Below are 23831 nucleotides of genomic sequence, written 5' to 3'. Positions count from 1 at the left end.
AGCGAGCTCCAGAGCTGGACAGACTTAGAATCAAACCCTGCGCTGCACAACAGTTTCCTCATCTGTAAGGTGGGGGCACTACTACTGATTTTGTAGGCTGCTGTAAAGATCTAATAATATAGCACAGACGTCATAACCGATCCTCCAGAGAATGAGTCCTCTGTGCCCTTTGATCAGTTAGCACTATCATGACTCCTGGTCAGGCTGGCCGGAAAAAGCAGTGACCACCGTTGATTTCTTCCTCATGCTGGAGGCCGGGCCCCACAGAGCCTGCACGCAGCACCTCTTGCGGGATTTCCCACTTCTCACTCCCAGCTGAAAACTGGACGATGACAACAGCCTATGGGCCTCCTGGCCTCCAGGCTCTCCACTTCCGGTTGGTCTTTCACACTGCGGCCAGAGATGAATCTGGAACACTGACGAGCCGGCTGGTCTCCCCGACAGAGTGTGCAATTCACATCCTACGTGTCTGTGCACATTTCAGCTGCACAGCTTCAACCACAGTTTCAGACAGCGGCCTATAGGTATTATTTCCCCAAGGGAACACTAACGACAGTCACTTAATCACTGTTTGTGCCAAACACAGCAATGTTATTTCTGCTTTCCTTCACCTGAATGGAACTGATTTCAAAGATAAACTTATGATGACTATCTAGTATTTCCCTTCTTTCGTGCTTTTCGAGTATTTTTAACCCAAGGTCCTCAGTAAGAGCTATGTATGATATCTGGAAATTCTTGGTTCTTTCCATTTTGTCTGTTTACAAGTACCTTCAACTTCTTGGTGGAATTCCAGGCTGCTTTCATAAAGCAGTTGGTAACTGGTTAACAGTGATAAACTTTACCCACGCTGCTTCTTTGGAAACAAACAGATTTGGTAATGTTTGTTCACAATGACCTAATGAAACACATTTTTGTTTTCAAATCCATATCTCTTACGTATGACATATTTTGAATACATGAAACATTCAAAAGATTCTTTAAGCAGTTAAATGGTATGGTTTTCTCTACAGATTTTCTATTACATTAAAAAATTTATTATTCTTTATTTTATTTATTTATTTTTGACTGCACTGGGTCTTCGTTGCTGTGCGCAGGCTTTCTCTAGTTGCGGCGAGCGGGGGCTACTCTTTGTTGCGGTGCGCGGTCTTCTCATTGCGGTGGCTTCTCTTGTTGCAGAGCATGGGCTCTAGGCGCCAGGCTTCAGTAGTTGTGGCTCACGGGCTTAGTTGCTCCGCGGCATGTGGGATCTTCCAGGACCAGGGCTCGAACCCGTGTCCCCTGCACTGGCAGGCGGATTCTTAACCACTGCGCCACCAGGGAGGCCCCTCTATTACTTTTAACTTCTCCCACTTTGAGAAAATGAATTCCACAGGATCACGACCTGTTTCTCTGAACAGTACAGTGAAACCTCACGTATCTAGAGAAACACTTCAGGCAACTCCAATCCTGGGGAATTCTCCAGCTTTCTTACCTAAGCTGAAAACCCAGAAGTAAGAAAAACCTTTTCAGCATTTGAGACAACTGTCATAAAGAGCATGTAATAAAATATACTAAAAAGTTTCTAAAAATCTATAGCCTTGTATGTTCTAAAGCAGTGCTGACCCACAGTAATATAATGGAGCCACACAGTGATTTTAAATTTTTTAGTAGGGCATTAAAAAAAGTAAAAAGACAAATCTATATCACAGTGCTTAGCACATATTAACTACTTAGACAAACACTGATGAATTAATGAGTACTCACATAAATGACTAACTTATGACTTTTAAAAAAAGCCTTTGAGGGCTTCCCTGGTGGCACAGTGGTAGAGAATCCGCCTGCTAATGCAGGGGACACGGGTTCGAGCCCTGGTCCGGGAAGATCCCACATGCTGCGGAGCAACTAACCCCGTGCGCCACAACTACTGAGCTTGTGCTCTAGAGCCCGTGAGCCACAACTACTGAAGCCCGCGCGCCTAGAGCCCGTGCTCCACAACGAGAGAAGCCACCGCGATGAGAAGCCCGCGCACTGCAACAAAGAGTAGCCCCTGCTGGCCGCAACTAGAGAAAGACCGCCCGCAGCAATGAAGACCCAACACAACCAAAAATAAATAAATAAATTAAAAAAAAAAAAAAGCCTTTGAGATATGAAACAAATGGAACGCTCTTATATTGCTGGTGGGGATGCAAAATGGAACACAGATTTCGGAAAACAAAACTGGCAACTTCTTACTTTATACTTAGCATATGACCCAGAAACTCCACCCCCACATATTTAGTCAAAGAAAACATATGTTCACCCAAGACCTGTGTATGAACATTCACAGCAGCTTTATTTATAACAGACCCAACCTGAAAACAACCAAAATGTTCATCAAGTGACTAGACAGACAGATCACATCCACACAATGCTACCAATCAGCAATAAAAAGGAGCAAACTACCGACAAATGCGACACACAGATGCATCTGAGTCAAACCAAGAGGACACGTCAATACTTTCTGATTCCATTTATACGAAACTCCAGGAAAGGAACACATCTATGCTGGAAGAAAGCAGACCACTGGCTGGTCTCCTGGGGCCAGGAGAGGGGAGGAACTGAGCGTAAGGATACAGGAGGACTTTGTGGAGTGTGGAAATGTTTTAGATCTTGACTGGGCTGGTGGTGACATGAGCAAGTGGACTCTTTGAAGAGGTACATCTGATTGTATATAAAGGATCCCCCATATCCCTTTGATAAGGATCCATCCACAGGCTTTGCAAATTTAATTACTAAAATATTTGGTTTTATATGTAGGAAACTATCTCAAAGATTAGAAACAAACAATATAGCAAAAAAGGTCTTCAGTAGGGAATACATTTATAAATCAGTGGGATCCTACAAAAATTAGGTTTATAAATATTTAACATCTTTAGAAGTTATCTGGAAGAGGGTGTATAGTGTATAAATCTAAGCATAAAGTAAATGACAAGAACACATATGTGAGTGGGCAGTAAAGCAGCAGGTGAAATTCTCAGTGTTGCAGCTTGAAGTGTAGCAGAAACCATTTACTGCGGCCAGTGTTGGTAGTTGTTCAATTATTCTAAAAAGTTTGTTAGGTGGTGCAGTGGTTAAGAATCCACCTGCCAATGCAGGGGACACGGGTTCGAGTCCTGGTATGGGAAGACCCCACGTGCCGTGGAGCAACTAAGCCTGTGCGCCACAACTACTGAGGCTGTGCTCTAGAGCCCACGAGTCACAACTACTGAGCCCACGTGCCACAATTACTAAGCCCGTGTGCCTAGAGCCTGTGCTCTGCAACAAGAGAAGCCACTGCAATGACAAGTATGCGCGCTGCAATGAAGAGTAGCCCCCGCTCGCCGCAACTAGAGAAAGCCTGCATGCAGCAACGAAGGCCCAACGCAGCCAAAAAAAAAAAAAAAAAAGGTCTGTTAATCTGGAGAGTCATTTGAAAAAATAGATACCTACATAACAAACATTTAAATTAACTTAAAGAAGTAACATCCATTTTAGAACCAAAGCCTTTTTTCTTTGGAGTGAAGCCACTGATTGAAATTACTGGTTATTTTTCTTGCCTAAGTATTTATTTATTTATTTATTTTTTTGCGGTGCGTGGGCCTCTCACTGCTGTGGCCTCTCCCGTTGCGGAGCACAGGCTCCGGACGCGCAGGCTCAGCAGCCATGGCTCACGGGGCCCAGCTGCTCTGCGGCATGTGGGATCTTCCTGGACCGGGGCACGAACCCGTGTCCCCTGCATTGGCAGGCGGACTCTCAACCGCTGCACCACCAGGGAAGCCCTTATAAAAGATAATTTATCATCTGTAGTTTCCAGTTTCATTTTTGTTAAAGTGCAGCAAAAAAAATATAAAGAAACAGGTGAAATTAATATCTCAAAATTATGACTTTATCATGTACTCAATACAAAAATCAAGATATTTTACATTCCTTTCTTTTTTCTTCAAACTCCAGTGCATATTTTACATTACAAGACATTCAGATAATGTATTTCATTGGAAATACGGGCACACGTCGTTTTATTGTGCTCTGCAGATTTTGTGTTTTTTACAAACTGAAGGTTTGTGGTAGCCCTGCATTGTCAGATGATGGTTGGCATTTGTTAGCAATAAAATATTTTTAAATTAAGGCATAGACATTGTTTTTTAAAGATATAATGCTATTCCACACTTAATAGACTACAGGATAGTAAAAACATAACTTTTATCTGCCCTGAGAAAGTAAAACATTTGTGTGACTTGCTTTATTATGGTGGTCTGGAACCAAACCCACAATTTCTCCAAGGTGTACCTGTACTTGATCCATATTTAGATTTTGTAAAATTTAGAAAAGTAAATAAAAAGTAAATAAAAATTAAAAAGTAGATCCACATACTCAAGTTGTTTCAAATATACTTGAAAATCTGCCAATACCTGAAGTGAATGTCAGTTTTTAAATTTAAATTTAATTAAAATTCGGAAACTCAAGTTTCTTAGTCACAAGTTATATTTAACAGCCACATGTGGCTACTGGCTACTTGACCGAACAGTCCAAGTACGACTCGTTTTAAATATAATTTCAACAAGACTTGTGGTCTGTCTTCCCAGTACACTGGGTACTGGGAGAAAGACACAGAGGACAGAACTGACTTATCTTCTCCATAAAGCGCTGCTCTAGATCGGGAACAGTAAGCTCTGCCTGGCATACTCCCCGCTGTTTACATGCACTGACGTACTTTTAACAGTACCATCGACTTCCTTGGAACGGAGTAAAATGTACTGCTGGCGTGTTACAGAGTTATGTCTTGGGAAATATCATTTAAACATATTTCACCTTTTCAATTATGAGCCTTCACAAATTCCTAGAGAATCTGAACCAATTTATACCTTTTGCGGCTTTTTCATTTTCCCTCCCTATTCTTCCTGAAGGCTTAAGGTTTTATTTTCCTTATTCTTCTTTTGGTGGGGGTGTATCAGTAATTTCTAACCATCTACAAAGCGCTTTCTGTTGTATTATCATTTGCTGAAATCATAAAAATGAAACTCTAAAACACTGCAGACGCTTAAGCTCATTTCTCCTTCTGGAGTCTCATGCTCTGTTCTGTAACTGTTTCCTCAAGGCTGTATTATAGAAAATTTAATATTTTTGAATGTATAAATGATTTCTTGACATTCCATATGTAAGCAGTAAATATAATTTTCATTTTAATGGAAATGTAAAATTATCACACAAACATCCAGGTGTTTTATAATAAACCACAAATAACTAGAATCTACTTACTTTAAAAAATTCCTTTTTCTCAACCATCTCATCACCATCTGCATCCAACATTTGAAACGCAACATGAAACCCAGTATGGGGTTCTGCAAGTGAAAAATGAATAATCATGTAAATGCTGGTGGAATGCAAGTTACCCGAAGATCTACAGGTCTTCAAACTTGAAATAAGCAACCAGAAACAACATGAGTAGTGCCTAAAGTAGAGGAGAAACAACCTCTTCTCAGGATGACAATTTTCAAAGGCTGGTATGTTTCCATGGCGTGCTGTTCTGCTATTGAGTGTTCTGCCCTTCAAAGCAAAATTCATTTCAGAACGTATTTCTTCCGCTCTACTAGGGGCTTTCCTACATTCGTACAGTATGTTCTCTATTTTCACATTGACTACTACTCTTTATTTCCTTTTCCCAAGAGTAGGGTTTTGTAAAAATTATTTTGAAATAATCTTAGGCTTACAGAAATACTGCAAAGCTGCTACGGTGAGTTCCCACAGGCCCCCCACCCAGCCTTCTCTCATGGCAGCATCTTGCGTAACCACAGTGCCTTTACGAAAACTAAGAAATTAGCACCTTTAACTAAACTACAGACTTCATTTGGATTCCATGGTTTTTCTATTCTAGGGTCAAACACAAGGAAGCCTGTTGCGTTTAATTGTTATGTCTCCTTATCTCCTCAGAGCTGTGAAAGTTTCTCAGTCTTTCCTCGATTCTCATGACCCGGACAGTTTGCAGAGAGTTACTGGTCAGGAATTTTGCAGAATGTCACGTGAGGGATTTTTAATATTCCTAAGTGAAGGCTGCGTCTGACTCTTCAGTTCAATAAGCCTTCAATTAAGGAGACAAAGTTGTGGGGAGCCTGAGTGCAGGGGAGGTGGTGAGACTTCAGGGATAATCTCACCCAACAGAATCATCCTGTAGGTACAGAAAGCAAGGCACCAATAACATTTTTCACGATAAAGATATAAATACCAAACTTTCAACACCCTGTCTGGTAAGACGAGAGAATTCCACATGATCGATGAGAAAAACTGTGGAATACTTACTAGTGAGGATTGTAAGTAAGAAAAGATATTCGGTATATGAAACCAGCCCTGAAAGAGATAAAGACATCAGAAAGCAAGTTTTAGATGGTTTAGAAGTAATCATATACATACTATATGGAACCTTCACCTAATTAAAAACACACATATTGTTACTTTAAATTACCTCTCTGGTATAGCGGAAAATTTTCATCAGAGAGTTAAGTATAGTACTAATACTTCAAAAAAAAGGAGACTTTTATTAGGTCACTATTACTAGAAAGGAAGGGGAATGGTCATTGGTCAGCAAGTACAAGTGTCCACTAGAGGTTTTATCTGCATGGCATTTTGTGTAATTTCACCTCAAATTTTACTATTCATAACATCTCAAGTGAAGCAAACTTATAAATTCAGTAGAGTGACAGAGACTTGGATATACCAAAGGTCAAACCATGTTATTTAAAATGAAGGAATTAAATTTCTGTAGCAGTGACTTGATTTTAATCTATAGGTTCTCCCTGGTCTTTCTTCCCCTCAGTTTCAACTTAATTGTTGAAGAAGCCTGGTCATTTGTCCGGTAAAGTTTAAGAGTGTAGAAGATTTGCTAACTGCATCTTTTTGGTGTCATTTCACATGTTCCTCTAACGTCTATATTTTCTACAAACTGGTACTTACTTAGATCCAGAGCTGTGCTCAGATTCAAGTTTAGTTTTCGGCAAGAATTCTTTTTTATTTTGGCCGCACTGTGCGGCATGCGGGATCTTAGTTCTCCAACCAGGGATCAAACCTGTGCCCCCTGCATTGAGAGCGCAGAGTCTTAACCACTGGAACGCCAGGGACGTCCCAAGAATTCTTAATAGATGGTGCTGCATACTTCCACCAGGAGGTCCAAATGTAAATGTTTACAGAAGATGCTAAATACCACTGAGAGATAGTGAGTTCCAGGACTTAAAAAAAGGTGAAGTCTTCCAGAGTTTAGATGACCGAAGATGTCTCAGAGGAAGTAGTTCTAAAAATGGTCTCTGTTCCTTTTTATGGTTGAGTAACTATACTCCAATAAAAATTAATTTAAAAAATGGTCTTTGAATGATAGGTGAAAACTGCAATGAAGCAGGGGTGGTATAAGTGGGAAAGCCGTATGTATAGGAGAGATGAAGCTGCATATGAACACTGAAAAGCGAGTGTTTGTCTGCAAGGATGTTCCTGTGGAAGAGTCAGTGGGAAGCACAGCTACCTGGTGGCTCAGAGATGAAGAAGGAAGCCTGGCAGAGGGTGACAGCAGTGGATCTGCACCATCCTGCTGTGAAGGAGGACCAGCCGCTATGGGCCCCCGGTCAGATACAGCAGAGACACACGGCCGAAAGCAGTGCAGAGCAAATGAGGCAGGTAAGGGTTTGACACCCAGGTAGTTCAGTGCTTCAGCTAACAGGCAACTTCAAGTATGTATTTAAATGCTCTTAATGACTTAACCGTTTTTTACATCAGCAATTTTTCTGTCATTTTCATCTTGGAGCAGTTGTGCTCCCCTTTAATAAAAAGCCTAGAGTAAGTCTTCAGGTATTTTTTCCTAGAAATATTCAGTGTTTATATGAAGGGAAAATAAATTAAATGTGTTTTGTCACATCTCATACCTGAGAGAAATGCTCTAACGTTAGTTGAAGGATCAAAGTATTTCATATCTTGGCAGCCTCAAAAAAGTGAACAGTTTTTTTCTAATTTTCAAAGGAATACAGCAATGTGAAAAAATGGCCAAACTGCTGGACTGAACTGGGCTTGGTGCCAAAAGGAGACCTCACTTTTCTTTTCTCGAGACATAGGTACATGTCCTGTGCACAGGGGAACTTCTTGAAAAAGAAAATTCTTTGAAATACTGACTTAAATAAAATGCTTGAATAAACACAGTTGAGACAGTGTAAAAACAGCTCCCTACACTCTCAAGATAGATTATAGACAATACAGCTCTCCAACAGCATTCTAGGCACCTGCCTCTGAAAATGCTTTTAAAGGAAACTGACACTTCCGAATACTTATAGGAGAAACAGTTTAATACATATTTGTTGCACTGAATGTAAAATAAATGCCGTTAAATGTCAATGTTTCAAAACTGCATGTCAAATAGGAAAGTATTTTAAATAATTTATATTAAAAAAAAATTCTTTTTGGCTACACCGTACGGCATGCAGAACTTCCCTGACCAGGGACTGAACCCCCTGCAGTGGAAGCGTGGAATCTTAACCACTGGAGCACCAGAAAAGCCCCTATATTTAAAAATTTATTAAAGAATCCTTAAGGGTCACTAGAAGAGATGATTAAATTCTGTTAGTTACTATGCTTCTCTAGAAATATTTTAAATTTGGAACCGTTGAAAAATATGACTTGCTACTAAATGCAATTTTGAGAACTCTGTTCTCCAAAGAGAAATTACTACATGTATCATAAGAACACATTTATATCTTACAATATATGTTATAATTTATATTCAGTATATCCTTGAGGATGGTATTATGTTGAGAATTCTGCTCAGTTTCAAAAAATACATAATAATTATAACTTATAATTTACTTTTCTTTATAATAATGCATGGAGGTGGATTATTTTATTTCAAGACTATACTACCCTTTTGTTAGTTATGATGCAATATACATTTTGATAGTTCTTTTAGGTGGTAAAATAGAATATTTTAAATTGTTCCAAATGTAGCTAAATTTTACATTCTTTTTTTTCAAATGACTTCATTAATATCAACAAAGGAGTATATCTGGAAAAAAGTGTATCTTGAATCTTTCCTATAAAATATTCAGTGTTTTTTCTTTAAGCTGGAATGTACATTTCAACTCACGTATTTCAGAGAAAAACTAAAAAAATAAGTCTTGTTAAGTCCTTCCTCAACATTTTTTCTTGTCCTGTAAGTTCTCTAGAGGTAGGAGAAGAGAGGATGAATTCAATAAATATTTAGAAGGCAAAATTAGAAAGATCTGTGTTTGGCTGCATATGAAGGATGGAGGGGCAAAGAGAAAGGGTTCAAAGCTATTTCCGGGTTTCAATGAGCTGGGTGAAAAGTACCACCACCCAGTAAGACACAAACAAAGCCTGGGTTGAGGGCAGCTGGCGTCTGGAGAAGCAGCAGCGCTTGGGGAGGCCGCAGTGGTTCTTACTTGGCCTTTTCACTCACTCTTCTTCTGATCCCTCACCACCACGTGACTCTGTTCTCCTGCATTTCCCTGTCAGTGGCTTAATTTCCTTGTCACCAGTAAGTTCTACCATCAAGTCCCGATTTCCTTGCCAGTCCTAATTAGTGACGGCTGTTTTTAACACACCCCCGTGTGAACGGCAGGAAGTTAGGTTGAATTCTCCTCCTGCCGCTGCCCAGCGCACATTTTCATTCGTCCTCTCTGACTCTGAAGTGGATGCTACCATGGTCTCTCTCCCTGCAGTCACTTCTTTCTTCTAGTTCCCCTTAAAGCCTCTCTTTCCTCTATTTCTCCTACTAATATCCTTATAGATTTGCCTAAAGGGGGAAAAAAAATCAACTTTCTGCTTTGGACTTACATCTTCTGTTTATTTTTCGAACAGTCCGTCCCTAAGGGCTTTCTCCGCCGTCATCCAGAAGTACTGACTTTTTATTCTTTAAGAAATCTGTGTGGCGCCGCTGTTCATTCTGAGAATGTAGGTAGCCCTCCAGTTACACAAAGAACAGGGAGCGAGAGCTACCGAGTGAGGAAAGTGTGTGAGTAGGCTGACGGCTCTGGCTCCTACGGTTAGAAAGCGGTGCGCACAGATGCAGGGACGGAGCTGGAGATACAGACATATACGTGTCTGTTACTGAAAGTTAAAGACAGTAAATAGAAGTTACTAACCACCTTTCTCAGTACCCTCTGTATTTCCTATGGTATGGAAGCAGCACAGCTGGTAACGACACAGATTCACAACCCTCCTTCCCGAGACCAGACCGTGACTGCGGACATGGCCCGGGCCCAGCAGAACCTCTAACTGAGCAGCTCCAGGGACAACCCCGCCCCCGCCCCCCAGCCCGTCTGAAGCGCTACGACTGTAACTAACACAGTTCTGGAAGCTGCACTGTCTACTTCCCCTCAGGTCGAACTGCTGCATTCAGGGCTCCACGAACCCGGAGCCCGGAAGCCTGGCCACTCCACGCTGTCATCTCCGAGCCGAGAACACGACGGTCTGCTCGCTGCTCTGAAACCTCCACTCCCGCGTCGTATAGGAGGCCTCAAAAACATTGCCCTTCACTTGCCAGGGAGCCTTCCACTTCCTTCAGTTTGTTAAATCTTGCTTTTAAACCTCGGTGTCTCCTGTGAGAACAGAGTGTCTGCCGGCTTTTCAGGGCTGACGAGTGGCTCTGCGCTCTGCCTCTGTCCACCGCGCCGCCCAGCGCGTGGCCCCTGCAGTCACTGCGGAACCTCCCGCCGTCTCCTCTTCTGCGCCCTCCGCAGGCGCCTCGGCCCCCTCTGCCCAGATGAGAGGGGTTTCTCTCATCTGACTTGTCGCCTTCTTACAGCTCCCCCACAGCAACCCGCCGTTCTCAGGACAAGGCCCACGCTCCTGGACACTCCCTCCCACGCTGCGTACGTACGGTTGAGACTCTGCTCACCTCTCTAGCTTAGGTCCAACCGCCCTCAGCGGCCACACCCCACTTTCCAAACGGCCTCTGTCCTCTTTGTTGACACGCCTGCAGCTGGTCTGCACTTCATCCTTCCGGACCCAACCAACCTCCATGCCTCTGCTTCTCCCCGGACGCTCTGCGACGCTCTCCCGAATGGCCTTCCTCAGTAAACACCTTTAACTGGTCGCCGTGTGCAGAGCCCTGCCGCACCTGCAAGCGGCTTCTCCGCTCGGGACGCCGGCACCCTTGCAGGCGGCTCAAGTGGTGACTCCTCTCCCCACTGCCACGCTCATCCCAGACCTTTGCTCTTCCAACCTCTTGCAGAAACCTGTTACTCCGAGGCTGATGCCGTCGAGCTGACCACCTCCGACTTTCTTCCTGGTCACCTACCTAGCTCCCTCTCTTTAGCCTTCCATCGCCGGAGGCCTGAGCGCCTGGTCCATCGTCCAGCACACAGGACCACACTCTATTCTCAGACCTGGGGTCACCTCTGTCACATTCACACTACCACTTACTCTGCTCCAGCCGGCCGATTCCACGACCGCACCCGAGGCCGAGCTCACCTGCAGCGGCTTCTGCTCCGAACCGGAGCGCAGACCCCGGCTCTGCGTGCACGGTGGGCCCCGCTCCTGGGCTCCCAGCTCACCTGCTCCCACCCTCACTGGCCGCTCTCTCCTGAATTCCCACTTTCTTTCCATCGCTCTTCCCATCTTACTTTTTTCTCTCCAAGGCTTGTTACTTAAACACTCTCGTGTTTTTAAGTAAAACTGCTGCCCTCGACACCGTTAACCCCCTAGCCCACTTTTCTTCCCTGTGTTTGCCTAGTAACACCCTAACCGCATGCTTCTGTGTACTTCCTGGCCGGCCCGCGGCCGGGGGAGAACCAGCTGGTGGCCACTTCAAACCTCCTACTTTCTCCACACCCTCCACTTTACGAAGGAATCAGGGCCACCCTCCAAACCCGCCTCAACTTCTCAGCCCTGCTCTGCAAACATGTGCGGTAAACACCCGCACATCACCCCTCCCCACGCGGTACAACGCAAAGCTCCCGGCTGAGGGGCGCGCCCTCCACCGAGCTCTGCACACACCCCGCCCCCTCACAGACGTGCGCTCAAAGCCCTTCGTGCAACACAGACCGCCAGGACCGGCCTCCAGCTCACACCCGCCCCGCCCCGCACCACCGTCCTCCACGCTCTGCAATCTGCCCCCAGAACCCGTCCCAGCACCGCCCCTGACCTTGCTGACGCGCGGGAGCACCTCCCCACCGCCAGTCCTAACCACGTTCTGACCCCCTTCCTTCACGGGCCCTGCACACTGATGCTCCCTCCCTCCCAGGCTCCCGAGATTCCCTCTCCCGCTCTGATGCCTCCTCTCCTGCACGGCACCTCCTCCTCCTCTGCTCCTGTGAATGCTGGTGTCCTCTGCGTTATCTCTGAGGCTTTGTCTTCTTACTTTAGAATAATCACTTTACTTACTTATTTATCTGGCTGCACCCCTCGGCATGCAGAACTTCCCTGCCCAGGGATCAAACCCGCACCCCCTGCAGTGGAAGCACAGAGTCTTAACCACCAGACTGCCAGGGAAGTCCTTTCTCTTCTTCTTCTTCTTTCTTTAAAAAATATTTATTTGGCTGCGTCGGGTCTTAGTTGCAGCACTCGGGATCTTTTGTTGCAGCGTGCAGGCTCTTAGTTGCGGTGCGTGGGCTTAGCTGCCCTGCAGCATATGGAATCTTAGTTCCACAACCAGGCATCGAACCCGAGTCCCTTGCATTGGAAGGCGGATTCTTAACCACTGGACCACCAGGGAAGTCCCAAATCCTTTCTCTTCTCTTTTTTTTCTTTAATAAATAAATAAGTAAATTTATGTATGTATGTATTTATTTATGGCTGCATTGGGTCTTCGTTGCTACACGCGGGCTTTCTCTAGTTGTGGCGAGCGGGGGCTACTCTTTGTTGTGGTGTGCAGGCTTCTCACTGTGGTGGCTTCTTTTGTTGCAGAGCACGGGCTCTAGGTGCACGGGCTTCAGTAGTTGCAGCACGCAGGCTCAGTAGTTGTAGCACACGGGCTTAGTTGCTCCGCAGCATGTGGGATCTTAGTTCCCGGACCAATTGAACCCGCGCCCCCTGCACTGGCAGGCGGATTCCAAACCATTGCACCACCAAGGAAGCCCATCTCGCCTTATTCTTTTTTTTCTCTTTTTTTTTTTCTCTCCTTATTCTTGATGCTCTGCCTCACCCTTCTCTCCAAGCTTACTGAAATCAATGTTTAAATAATTTTTCTGTGATTGCTCAAAGAGTTTAAGAAAAAGTTGCTTCAAATGTAATGAGTATTTTATTATGATTTAAAAACATCTATTAAATAACACACTGTTATAACATTCTCTCTGCAGATTCTCTAATGTATGTTCTTCAATATGCAGCTGCAAACCTCATAACTTAATTCCTTAATAATACTTTGGTTAAATAAAACACAAGTAAAACATAAAAATTACCTTTATCGCCAAGGTCTCTAAAAAAAGTTGATCCACAACCAGCTCTTTTGATTCCTGCCAGTACGTCCTCAATATCCTTTGAATAAACATATTAAAATCTTTCAATTTAACTTATAATAGTTAATTTTCTATCTTAAAAAAAAAGAAAAAGAAAAAAGACCTTCACCTCCATTGCTTACCTTATTTGTCAGCCTCTTGACTAAAGTTTTACCTATAGCAAAGAAGAAATATTATTTAGTACCCATATACCTTGGTAAAATTCAACTTCCATTAAGAAGAAAATCACTTAAAAGACAAAGCAAATAACTAAATATTTATAAAAAATAGAAGTCTGGCAGTTTTAGCTCATATCTTTAAACAGAAGTTATGAGCCAGAGAATTCTAAGTGTAAACACAAACACTGTAGTTCTTTGTAAGACCTATGTTCACTTTCACTCACTCCCTTCCAGAAATATGGAACCTTCTAACCATCCCTCACTCATTGCAGCTAAGAGAAATAAGTTTGTGCCAAACATTATTTCTTTCTTTACATGATTATTAAAATCTGTCTCCTTTTGCTTTCATTGACTAAAAAAATACACATTCATCTTTCAGAAAGCTACCTTTTTAACCCTGAAAAGTTCTTAAGGTCACAGCTCTGCAGTCAGATCTAAAGGCTGGTCAGGGGCTTCCCTGGTGGCGCAGTGGTTAAGAATCCGCCTGCCAATGCAGGGGACACGGGTTCAAGCCCTGGTATGGGAAGATCCCACATGCCGTGGAGCAACTAAGCCCGCGAGCCACAATTACTGAGCCTGCGCTCTAGAGCCTGCGAGCCACAACTACTCAGCTCGTGTGCCACAACTACTGAAGCCCGGGTGCCTAGACGCCATGCTCCCCAACAAGAGAAGCCACCGCAATGAGAAGCCCGCTCGCCGCAACTAGAGAAAGCCCGCGTGCAGCAACGAAGACCCAATGCAGCCAAAAATAAATAAATAAATAAATAAATAAATTAAATAAAAGTAAAGGCTGGCCAAGATGGCTGTTCATTCTAAAGTGATGTTACTTTTAACAGTTTCCTACTGGATAACAGATTAAAATTCTTTCAGGCTTTCCACCATCATCTTTAAGCTGACCTCATTTTCCTCTTATCCACTGTAATTCTAAAGCAATCACCTTGCTTCTTTTGTTGAGACTTTTCCTGAAGACAGCCTCAAGCCATTTACACATCTAGAACACTGAAAAATATTTTGTTAATTTATTTCTTACGTAAGCCATATGCATCACAAACTTCCCTTCTTGCTCTCAAAATTATCCATGAAGTTTGTTCAGTGCAATTACATGGTGTGTGAAAATTCAGGTGACAGGTTGAAAAAAAAGAATACTTTTAGATGTGGCTTTTTGCAGTTTGGGATGCTTAAATTTGGATTATAAATCTACTGGGGACAAATTCTATTATTTACTGTTAATTATCAAGATTTTATTTTTGCTTTAATAATTAAAACATTAATTGTGAACATGACCATATAATTTTTAGAAACATCTATGACCATGTTTGTAAGCTTAGGAGTTACTATTTTGGAAAAATTGTTTGTCACTGATAAACTATTAAGTGTTACCCAATGACAAATAACTCGATTCTAATGTTAGGTGCTATTATAACATGAGATCATCAAATAGATAGAAGTTACCCGGTTATTTCATGTTGACTACAAGTTCTGCCGGATACCTGTATATGTATTTGATTATCAAAAATGGAGAATCCATATACTAAATGAACTTGTCTTGAAAAAATTTTTTTTCAAAATGGAATAATTAGAAAATGATAAAGAAATTACCTTTGCTGATAAAAGGTCTGGGGTACCTCTGTTACAGAAAATTCATTTTTAGGTTTAAAAAAAAAAAGACAAGGCAGAGCTCCTAGGAAAACACCTTGTCTTTCTTACTTCCTTTCTCCTAAGTCAATAAACATTTCTCTGAGTAACAGAGGAGACTGTGGCGTTTCCAACCCAGAACCCTCTGCTGGGGTTTCTTAGTGCCTCTCACCCAGGCTGCCTGGTTTTAGACCACTCGTTTATGGGCTCCCCAAGGAGAGAGACCAAGTATCAGATTTAAGAGGGGTGCGGTCTGGTCGGCTACACGAGGGGCATGACCTTTGTCCATCTGACAACAGTAACAACACAAAGACACATTAAATATACTTAAATATATGTATTCATTTTTGCCAGTCCTCTCCCCCCTACTTTTTAAAAAATTGAGGTAGAGTTGATGTCCAATATTAGTCTCAGACATAAAACATAGTGATTAATAATTTTGATAGGTTATACTCCATTTATAGTTATTGTAGGATACTGGTCATATTCCCTGTGCTGTAGCAGGGGTCCCCAAACCCCGGGCTGCGGACCGGCATTGGCCCCGCGGCCTGTGAGGAACCAGGCCACACGGCAGGATGTGAGTGGCGGCTGAGGGAGTGAAGCTTCATCTACTCCCCCATCGCTCACATCACCGCCTGAACCATTCCCCCCCTCCCCCACACCGTCCCGGTCCGCGGAAAAACTGTCTTCCAGGAAACCGGTCCCTGGTGCCAGAAGGGCTGGGGCCGCTGCTGTAGAGTATATCCTTGTAGCTTATTTTACACAGAGTAGTTTGTATCTCTTAATCCCCTATCCCTATATTGCCCCTCTCCTTCTTCTCTTTCCCCACTGGTTTTCTCTGTATCTGTGAGTCTGTCTCTTTTTTGTTATATTCATTTGTTGTATTGTTTAGATTCCACATATATGTGATAACATAGTGTTTGCTTTTCTCTGTCTGACTTGCTTCACTTAGCATAATGCCCTCTGGGTCCATCTATATTGCTGCAAACGGAAAAAATTCATTCTCTTTTATGGCTGAGTACTATTCCACTGTATGTATACACCACATCATCTTTATCCATTCATCTATTGATGGACACCTGGGTTGCTTCCATATCTTGGCAATTGTAAATAGTGCTGCTATGAACATCTGGATGCATGTATCTTTTCAAATGTTTTCTTTGGATACATACCGAGAAGTGGAATTGCTGGATCATATGGTAGTTCTATTTTTATTTTTTTGAGGAACCTCTATACGGTCTTCCACAGTGTCTGCATCAATTTACATTCCCACCAACAGTGTAGGAGGGTTCCCTTTTCTCCATATCCTCGCCAACATTTGTTATTTGTGTTCTTTTTGAGGACGGCCACTCTGACTGGTGTGAGGTGATACCTCACTGTAGTTTTGGTTTGCATTTCTCTGGTGATTAGCAATGTTAAGCATCTTTTCATGTGCCTGTTGGCCACCTGTATGTCTTCTCTGGAAAAATGTCTATTCAGGTCTCCTGCCCATCTTTTAATTGTGTCTTTTGTTTTCTTGAGATTGAGTTGAATGAGCTGTTTATGTATTTTGGATATTAACCCCTAATCAGCCACATTATTTGTAAATATTTTCACACACATAAGAAATGCATTCTTATTGTTTTCATAGCTATTTCATATACATTTATGCTGTCATATAAAAATAACAGAATGGGAAAAACTTAACAGCAAAAAAGGCAGATCTAGAGTTGAGGATGCCTTGCTTCACTGTGCTAGTATGAAAGGATGGAAAATACATTGTAGCTTTTCTCGGTAGGGGAAGGGATAAATCTTCAACACTATGATGGAATTTTGGCTCAAGAAGTAGAGTGTTTTAAAAGGTCTCCACCTACTCCGGAGATTCCACCACGTGATTTTCACTGTTTACAAAGGATTTCTGAAGTTAAAAACCAGGAACAAGCACATCTTGTTACAGGCAAACAGCCATTTTAATACTTAAAGTAAGTAAAACTGCAACAATACATATTAAGTGCTGTTATAGGTCAAATAAATCTTTGCCTGTAGCCAAAATAAAGTTATTTGATAACCATAACTATAAAAACATTGCTAATAGTATCTAATTCAACTTCATTTTGCTAGAGATAAGTGGACTTTTGACACATAAAAATTACACAGTAGAGACATTTACATCATTTCGCGTCTTGCATAAATACATGGAACAACTTAGCATCAATATTAGATTTGGTATAAGAGCTGATTACACACTTGCTTGAATTCAGTCTCAGCTATGATGGAAATCAAGGCAGAAAATAGCACATTAGCAAAGCGACTGAGCTCCCGAATATCACTAATAAAAGTGATAACTGGAGGAAAAAAAGGAAGGCAAATTTCAGTGGTGCTATTTTCTTTCAACAAAGCATATGGCTTGTTTATTTTGCTGGAATATTTAAATAGTGAGAGCCAGAGATGACCTCTGGTTGGCATTTCTTCTAGAGGAAGACAAATGTGATGCCCTAAAATGCCTAAAACTGGCTTCCTTGCCAACTTTGATAAGTCAGTCGTTTCTTGAAATACATTTACATCATTTTGTTTTTTTTTTCGGTACGCGGGCCTCTCACTGCTGTGGCCTCTCCCGTTGCGGAGCACAGGCTCCGGACGCGCAGGCTCAGCGGCCATGGTTCATGGGCCCAGCCGCTCCGCGGCATGTGGGATCTTCCCGGACCGGGGCACGAACCCATGTCCCCTGCATTGGCAGGCAGACTCTCAACCACTGCACCACCAGGGAAGCCCCAATGGTGCTTTTTGAAGAAACAGAAAAGGCCATCCTAAAATTCATATGGAATTTCAAGAGACCTTGAATAGCTAAAAGAATCTTGAAAAAGAAGAACAAAGTTGGAGGATTCAGACTTCCTCATTTCAAACCCTAATACAAAGCTCCAGTAATCAGGCCTGTGTGGTACTAGCAAAGGATACACATACAGAACAAAACAGAATTGAGAGTTTGGAAATAAACCTATACAGTTATACTCAGTTGGATATTGACAAGGAAGCCAGGAAAATTCAATGGGGGAAACAACACTCTTTTCAACAAATGAATAATCAGATCATTAGATAATAGATAAAAATAATTAGATAATAAATAATAAACAGATAGAGAGCCACATGCAAAAGAATGAAGTTGCACCCTTTTACTTTACACCACTTACAAAAATTAACTTAAAATGGATCAAAGACCTAACCTCAATAGTTAAAACTATAAAACAGGGACAAATCTTTATGACTTTGTATTTGGCAATATTTTCTCAACTATGACACTAAAAATATAGTCAACAAAAGTAAAACAAATACATACGACTTCATCAAAATTAAAAACTTTTGTGTATCAAAGGACACTATGAAGAGAGTGAAATGATAATCCACGGAATCAGAGAAAAATGGAATTTGCCCATTTCATCTAAGTTATTTGCATACAGTTGTTCATTGTGTTCCTTTATGATCCTTCATGATCCTTTTGACTTCTGTTAAGGTTGTTAGTAATGCTCCCTCTTTCACCGTTGTCTAATAGTTTTGAGTTTTCTCTTTTTTTTTCCTTGGTCAATTTAGCTAAAGTTTTTTCAACTTTTGACACCTCTTTTCAAAGAAACAGATTTTAGTTTCATTGATTTTCCTCTACTTTTTCTAGCCTCTATTTTCTTTATCTATCATCTTTGTTATTTCCTTTCTTTTGCTTGCTTTAGGTTTAGTTTGCTCTTCTTTTTCCAGTGCCTTAAGATGACAGGTTAGGTTACTGCTTTGAGACCTTTTTCTTTATTAATACAGGTATTTACAGTTGTAAACTGCCCTCTAAGCACTCTTTTAGCTGCATTCTATAACTTTTGATGTATTATGTCTTCATTTTCATTCATCTCAAAGTATTTTCTTTTTCTTTCTTTTTTAAGAGATTCAAGTATAGTTGATTTACAATGTTGTGTTAGTTTCAGGTGCACAGCAAAGTGATTCAGTTATACATATATACATCTGTTCTTTTTCAGATTCTTTTCCCTTATAGGTTAATATAAAATATTGAGTATAGTCCCCTGTGCTATACAGTAGATCCCTGTTGGTTATTTATTTTATATATAGCAGTGTGTATATGTTAATCTAAAACTCCTAATTTATCCCTCCCCTCCATTTTCCCCTCTGGTAAAGTTTGTTTTCTATGTCTGTGGGTCTATTTCTGTTTTGTACGTAAGTTCATTTGTATTTTTTTTTTGGTTCCATCTATAAGTGGTATCATATGATACTTGTCTTTGTCTGGCTTACTTCACTTAGTATGATAATCTCTAGGTCCATCCATGTTGCTGCAAATGGCATTATTTCCTTCTTTTTTATGGCTAAGGCTCCACTGTATATATAGACCACATCTTTATCCATTCATCTGTGGATGGACACTTGGGTTGCTGCCATGTCTTGGCTGTTGTATACAGTGCTGCTATGAACATTGGAGTGCATGTATCTTTTCGAATTAGAGTTTTCTCCAGATGTATGCCCAGCAGTGGAATTGCTGGATCATATGGTAACTCTATTTTCAGTTTTCTGAGGAACCTCCCTACTGTTCTCCATAGTGGCTGCACCAATTTACATTCCCACCAACAGTGCCAAAGGGTTCCCTTTTCTCCACACCCTCGCCAGCATTTATTGTTTGTAGATTTTTTTTGTGTGTGTGGTACCTGGGCCTCTCACTGTTGTGGCCTCTCCCGTTGCGGAACACAGGCTCCGGACGCGCAGGCTCAGCCGCCATGGCTCATGGGCCTAGCCGCTCTGCGGCATGTGGGATCTTCCCGGACTGGGGCGCGAACCCGTGTCCCCTGCATTGGCAGGCGGACTCTCAACCACTGTGCCACCAGGGAAGCCCTGTTTGTAGATTTTTTGATGATGGCCATTCTGACTGGTGTGAGGTGATACCTCATTGTAGTTTTGATTTGCATTTCTCTAATGATTAGTGATGCTGAGCATCTTTTCATGTGTTTGTTGGCAATCTGTGTATCTTCTTTGGAGAAATGTCTATTTAGATCTTCTGCCCATTTTTTGATTGGGTTGTGTTTTTTTGATATTGAGCTGCATGAGCTGCTTGTATATTTTGGAGATTAATTCCTTGTCAGTCATATTGTTTGCAAATATTTTCTCTCATTCTGTAGGTTGTCTTTTTGTTTTGTTTATGGTTTCCTTTGCTGTGCAAAAGCTATTAAGTTTAATTATGTCCCATTTGTTTATTTTTGTTTTTATTTCCATTACTCTAGGAGACAAATCCAAAAAGATATTGCTGTGATTTATGTCAAAGAGTGTTCTGCCTACATTTTCCTCTAGGAATTTCATAGTATCAATCCCACATTTAGGCCTTTTGAGTTTATTTTTGTATTCATCCTGCTTGGTATTCTGGGAGTTTCTTGAACCTGTGGTTTGGTGTTTGTTAATAATTTTGGAAAATTCTCAGCTGTTAGTACTACAAATATTTCTTCTGTTCTTTCCTCTCTTTCTGGTATTGCCATTATGGGCATGTTACACTTTTTGAATTATACCACAGTTTCTGAATATTGTTTTTTCCAGTCTTTCTTCTTTTCAGTTTGGGAAGTTCTGACTGACATACCTTCAAGATCACCAATTATTTTCTGGGCCCAGAGGATTATTCTGATGAGACCATCAAAGGCATTCTTCATCTCTGTTACAGAGTTTTTTATTTCTAACATTTCCTTTTGACTCTAAGAGTTCCCCTATCTCGGTTTACATTACCCATCTGATATTATATGTTGCGGACTCTTTCTTTTAGAGTCCTCAGTATATCATGGTTATTCAGAATTCCTGGTCTGACAATTCCAAAATATCTGCTATATTTGAATCAGGCTCTGATGTTTGCTTTTGCCTCTTCAGATGACGCTTTTCGCCGTTTAGCATGCCACTTGATTTTACTGTTGAGAGCCAGATATGATGTGCTGGGTAAACATTACTGCAGTAAACAGGCCTTTGGTGTGAGGTTCTATGTTTACTTGGCTAGCATTAGGCTGTGTTCACTGTTTGCTGTAGTTGTAAATGTCAGCAGCTAAAATTTCCTAATGTCCAGGTTTGTCTCCTCTGCTGCGTTTTTGTCTCCCTAGAGCCTTCTTAAGTAAGGTCTGAGAGGCATAGTTCTTTCAGCTGTATCCGTGTGCTATATAGGAGCCCTACTGATGGTGTGTGGTGACGTGTGGGGAGATCCTATGATGGGTCTCAGTCTGTTAGTGAGCCCGTGTCCCTAGGCTGTGATCTTCGCAAGTGCTTTCAGTTTTTTGTTTTTGTTTTTCCCCCTTAAGTGAGGCAGGAAGGGTATATGGGGCTGGAGTTGGGTTCTTCCATTTCCCCAGGTTGGTTAGGCTGTGGGTTAGACTTGGGTAACACAGCTTCCTTTTTGTGCAGGACTTTGTTAAGCAGAACAGAATGCTCTGGGAATTTCAAAATGGCTACTTTTCTCCTCCCCTTGAGGGGAAGCAGGAGAGGATTTTTCTCAGACCTTCAATGTGAGGACTGGTGGGGCCCTCAGGGTGGATTTTCACAAATTTTTATCTCTGAAGGTAGCCCATGCTCAGGCTCTAGCGACTCCTGAAACACTCCTGCCAGATGGTGGCTCCAGCGGTGGCTTCTCTCTGTGTCTACCTTCTCCAGTTTTTGCTCTGTGTGCCCTGTGGTCTCAATTCTCTCATGGATATGAGAAGAGCTGTTGATTTTCAATCTTTCAGCTTCTTTTGTGCTGTGAGAACAGGAGTGACAACGTCCAATCTTTTTATATGTTGAAGAGGCTAAACTACTTTTTTAAAAAAATAAGTTTATTTATTTATTTGTTTTTATTTTTGGCTGCGTTGGGTCTTTGTTGCTGCGTGCGGGCTTTCTCTAGTTGCTGAGAGTGGCGGCTACTCTGTCGCGGTGCGCAGACTTCTCATTGCTGTGGCTTCTCTTGTTGCAGAGCACGGGCTCTAGGCATGTGGGCTCCAGTAGTTGTGGCACATGGGCTCAGTAGTTGTGGCTCGTGGGCTCTAGCACGCAGGCTCAGTAGCTGTGGCACATGGGTTTATCTGCACCACGGCATGTGGGATCTTCCCAGCCCAGGGATCGAACCCATATCCCCTGCATTGGCAGGCAGATTCTTAACCACTGCACCATCAAGGAAGCCCTAAACTATTTTTTAAAAGAAAAATTTTTGTATCTCTCCAATTATTTACTTAGACTAATTTTCTAGGAAGAAACTTATTGCATCAAAATAAGTAAATATTTTCAAGGTTTCTGATATATACTGTTAAGCTTCCCTCCAAAACAGTGTGAAAGCTAATAAAGGGAGACGTTACTGTAAGGGAGTTGGGAGGCCAGGAGGGCAGCGCTCGTGCACACACCTCCAGTGCTCAATGCGACCCCCAGTGAGACACACCATGCATCTCCAGCAAGAGGGAGAAACATGTGCTCCTTGCCGGGCAATGAAAAGCCACTACTTCAAACTCCCACTTCCGTCCAGTGCACCTTTCATTTATAACAGCCCCTCCCAATTTCCCCTTCTCTTTTATGAAAGAGTTTTCAGTCCTTTGCTTTAAGGGACTTGCACGTGGTTTGTCACTGATGCACGTTCTGAACTGCAATTCTTTGCTCCTCCCAAATAAACCGTTTTGCTGGTAAAATAACTGGTTGTTTTAGCGTTTTAGATTAACAGAAGGTGTACCAAAATAACCTAAATATATTTTTACCACCTTATTTTCCTTCTCATAAACCTTCACTGATCCCTCACTGGTTCAAGATGACGTCCCCTTATCTCCACCAAATACACATTTCTCTGGTGGTTGCACAGGGTCACCCAAATCCTCTGTACATTTGGCCCTTATTGTTTTTCAATTTGATCTCTCACTACCCCCCAACGCCATGCTTTGGTGCTAGTGATTGGTGAACTTACTGTCCCTAGAACACATCATGATCATTCGTTTTTGCTCAAGCCATCCCTCAGTATCAGTAATGTCTTCCCAAATTCAGTCTACACTTCTTCCAGCTCACCTTGCCCTGTCCCATTCCACCTGTTCCATATGCAGCTATCCACAGGGCAAGACTGTTGGCACACTTTGAAAGGTGTCAGGAAGCCAAGAACTTTTCAAAGAACACTTCTGCAATATAGGGCACAGAGGACGAGGCCATGTCTACTCTCTGCAAAGTGAAAGGGACTGATTTAGATAAATAAAACTAAGAATTTCTGATGATTTGGGAAAACTGGGAGTAGACAGTTTATGAAATAAAATTATTTAATTATAGCTTTTGGATTTTTGCTTCTCATTCTATTTTTTCAGGCTTTTTTTTAAACCAGTGGCATCATGACTCCATTGTATGACCCTCCTTTTTTTTAGTTCTGAGCAAAACTTTAATATTGAGAAAACTAGGTTTTTTCAAGTAATCAAAGACCTGGTGATAAAGATAACACGAAGCACAGGAAATTATTTTGATAAAACACAAAATTGTTACTTTCTGGGCAGATTACTTAAAAACGGAAACCTTTCACAATAGCTTATCAAGAGCAGACCATTAGTCCAATGAAGCTTTCTCTCTTTAGCAGATGAAAGAAAATTAAGTTTTAGTTTTATATAAGTACAGTATAGGT

At 41.9% G+C, this 23831-nt stretch overlaps 1 protein-coding gene across 1 annotated transcript in view; it reads right to left on the bottom strand.

Annotated features, from left to right (window-relative positions):
• MICU2 (mitochondrial calcium uptake 2) overlaps nucleotides 1–23831 on the bottom strand; it is a 78534-nt gene that overhangs the window by 24375 nt on the left and 30328 nt on the right. Inside the window, exons 3-6 of the mRNA XM_022574490.2 lie at nucleotides 13562–13593; nucleotides 13383–13458; nucleotides 6292–6339; nucleotides 5254–5336 (exon numbers count right to left, since the gene is read on the bottom strand). Of these exons, the coding sequence (XP_022430198.2) occupies nucleotides 5254–5336; nucleotides 6292–6339; nucleotides 13383–13458; nucleotides 13562–13593 (239 nt within the window). The remainder of the gene's footprint in view (nucleotides 1–5253; nucleotides 5337–6291; nucleotides 6340–13382; nucleotides 13459–13561; nucleotides 13594–23831) is intronic.

The sequence above is a fragment of the Delphinapterus leucas genome, chromosome 18 (genome assembly GCF_059928025.1).
Source record: "Delphinapterus leucas isolate spDelLeu-1000000601 "Yukka" chromosome 18, BTC_Dleu_Yukka2, whole genome shotgun sequence".
In the NCBI taxonomy this organism is placed as follows: Eukaryota; Metazoa; Chordata; class Mammalia; order Artiodactyla; family Monodontidae; genus Delphinapterus; species Delphinapterus leucas.
The sequence above is the reverse complement of the archived record's forward strand: the minus strand, read 5'-3'. Positions and strand labels throughout refer to the sequence as shown.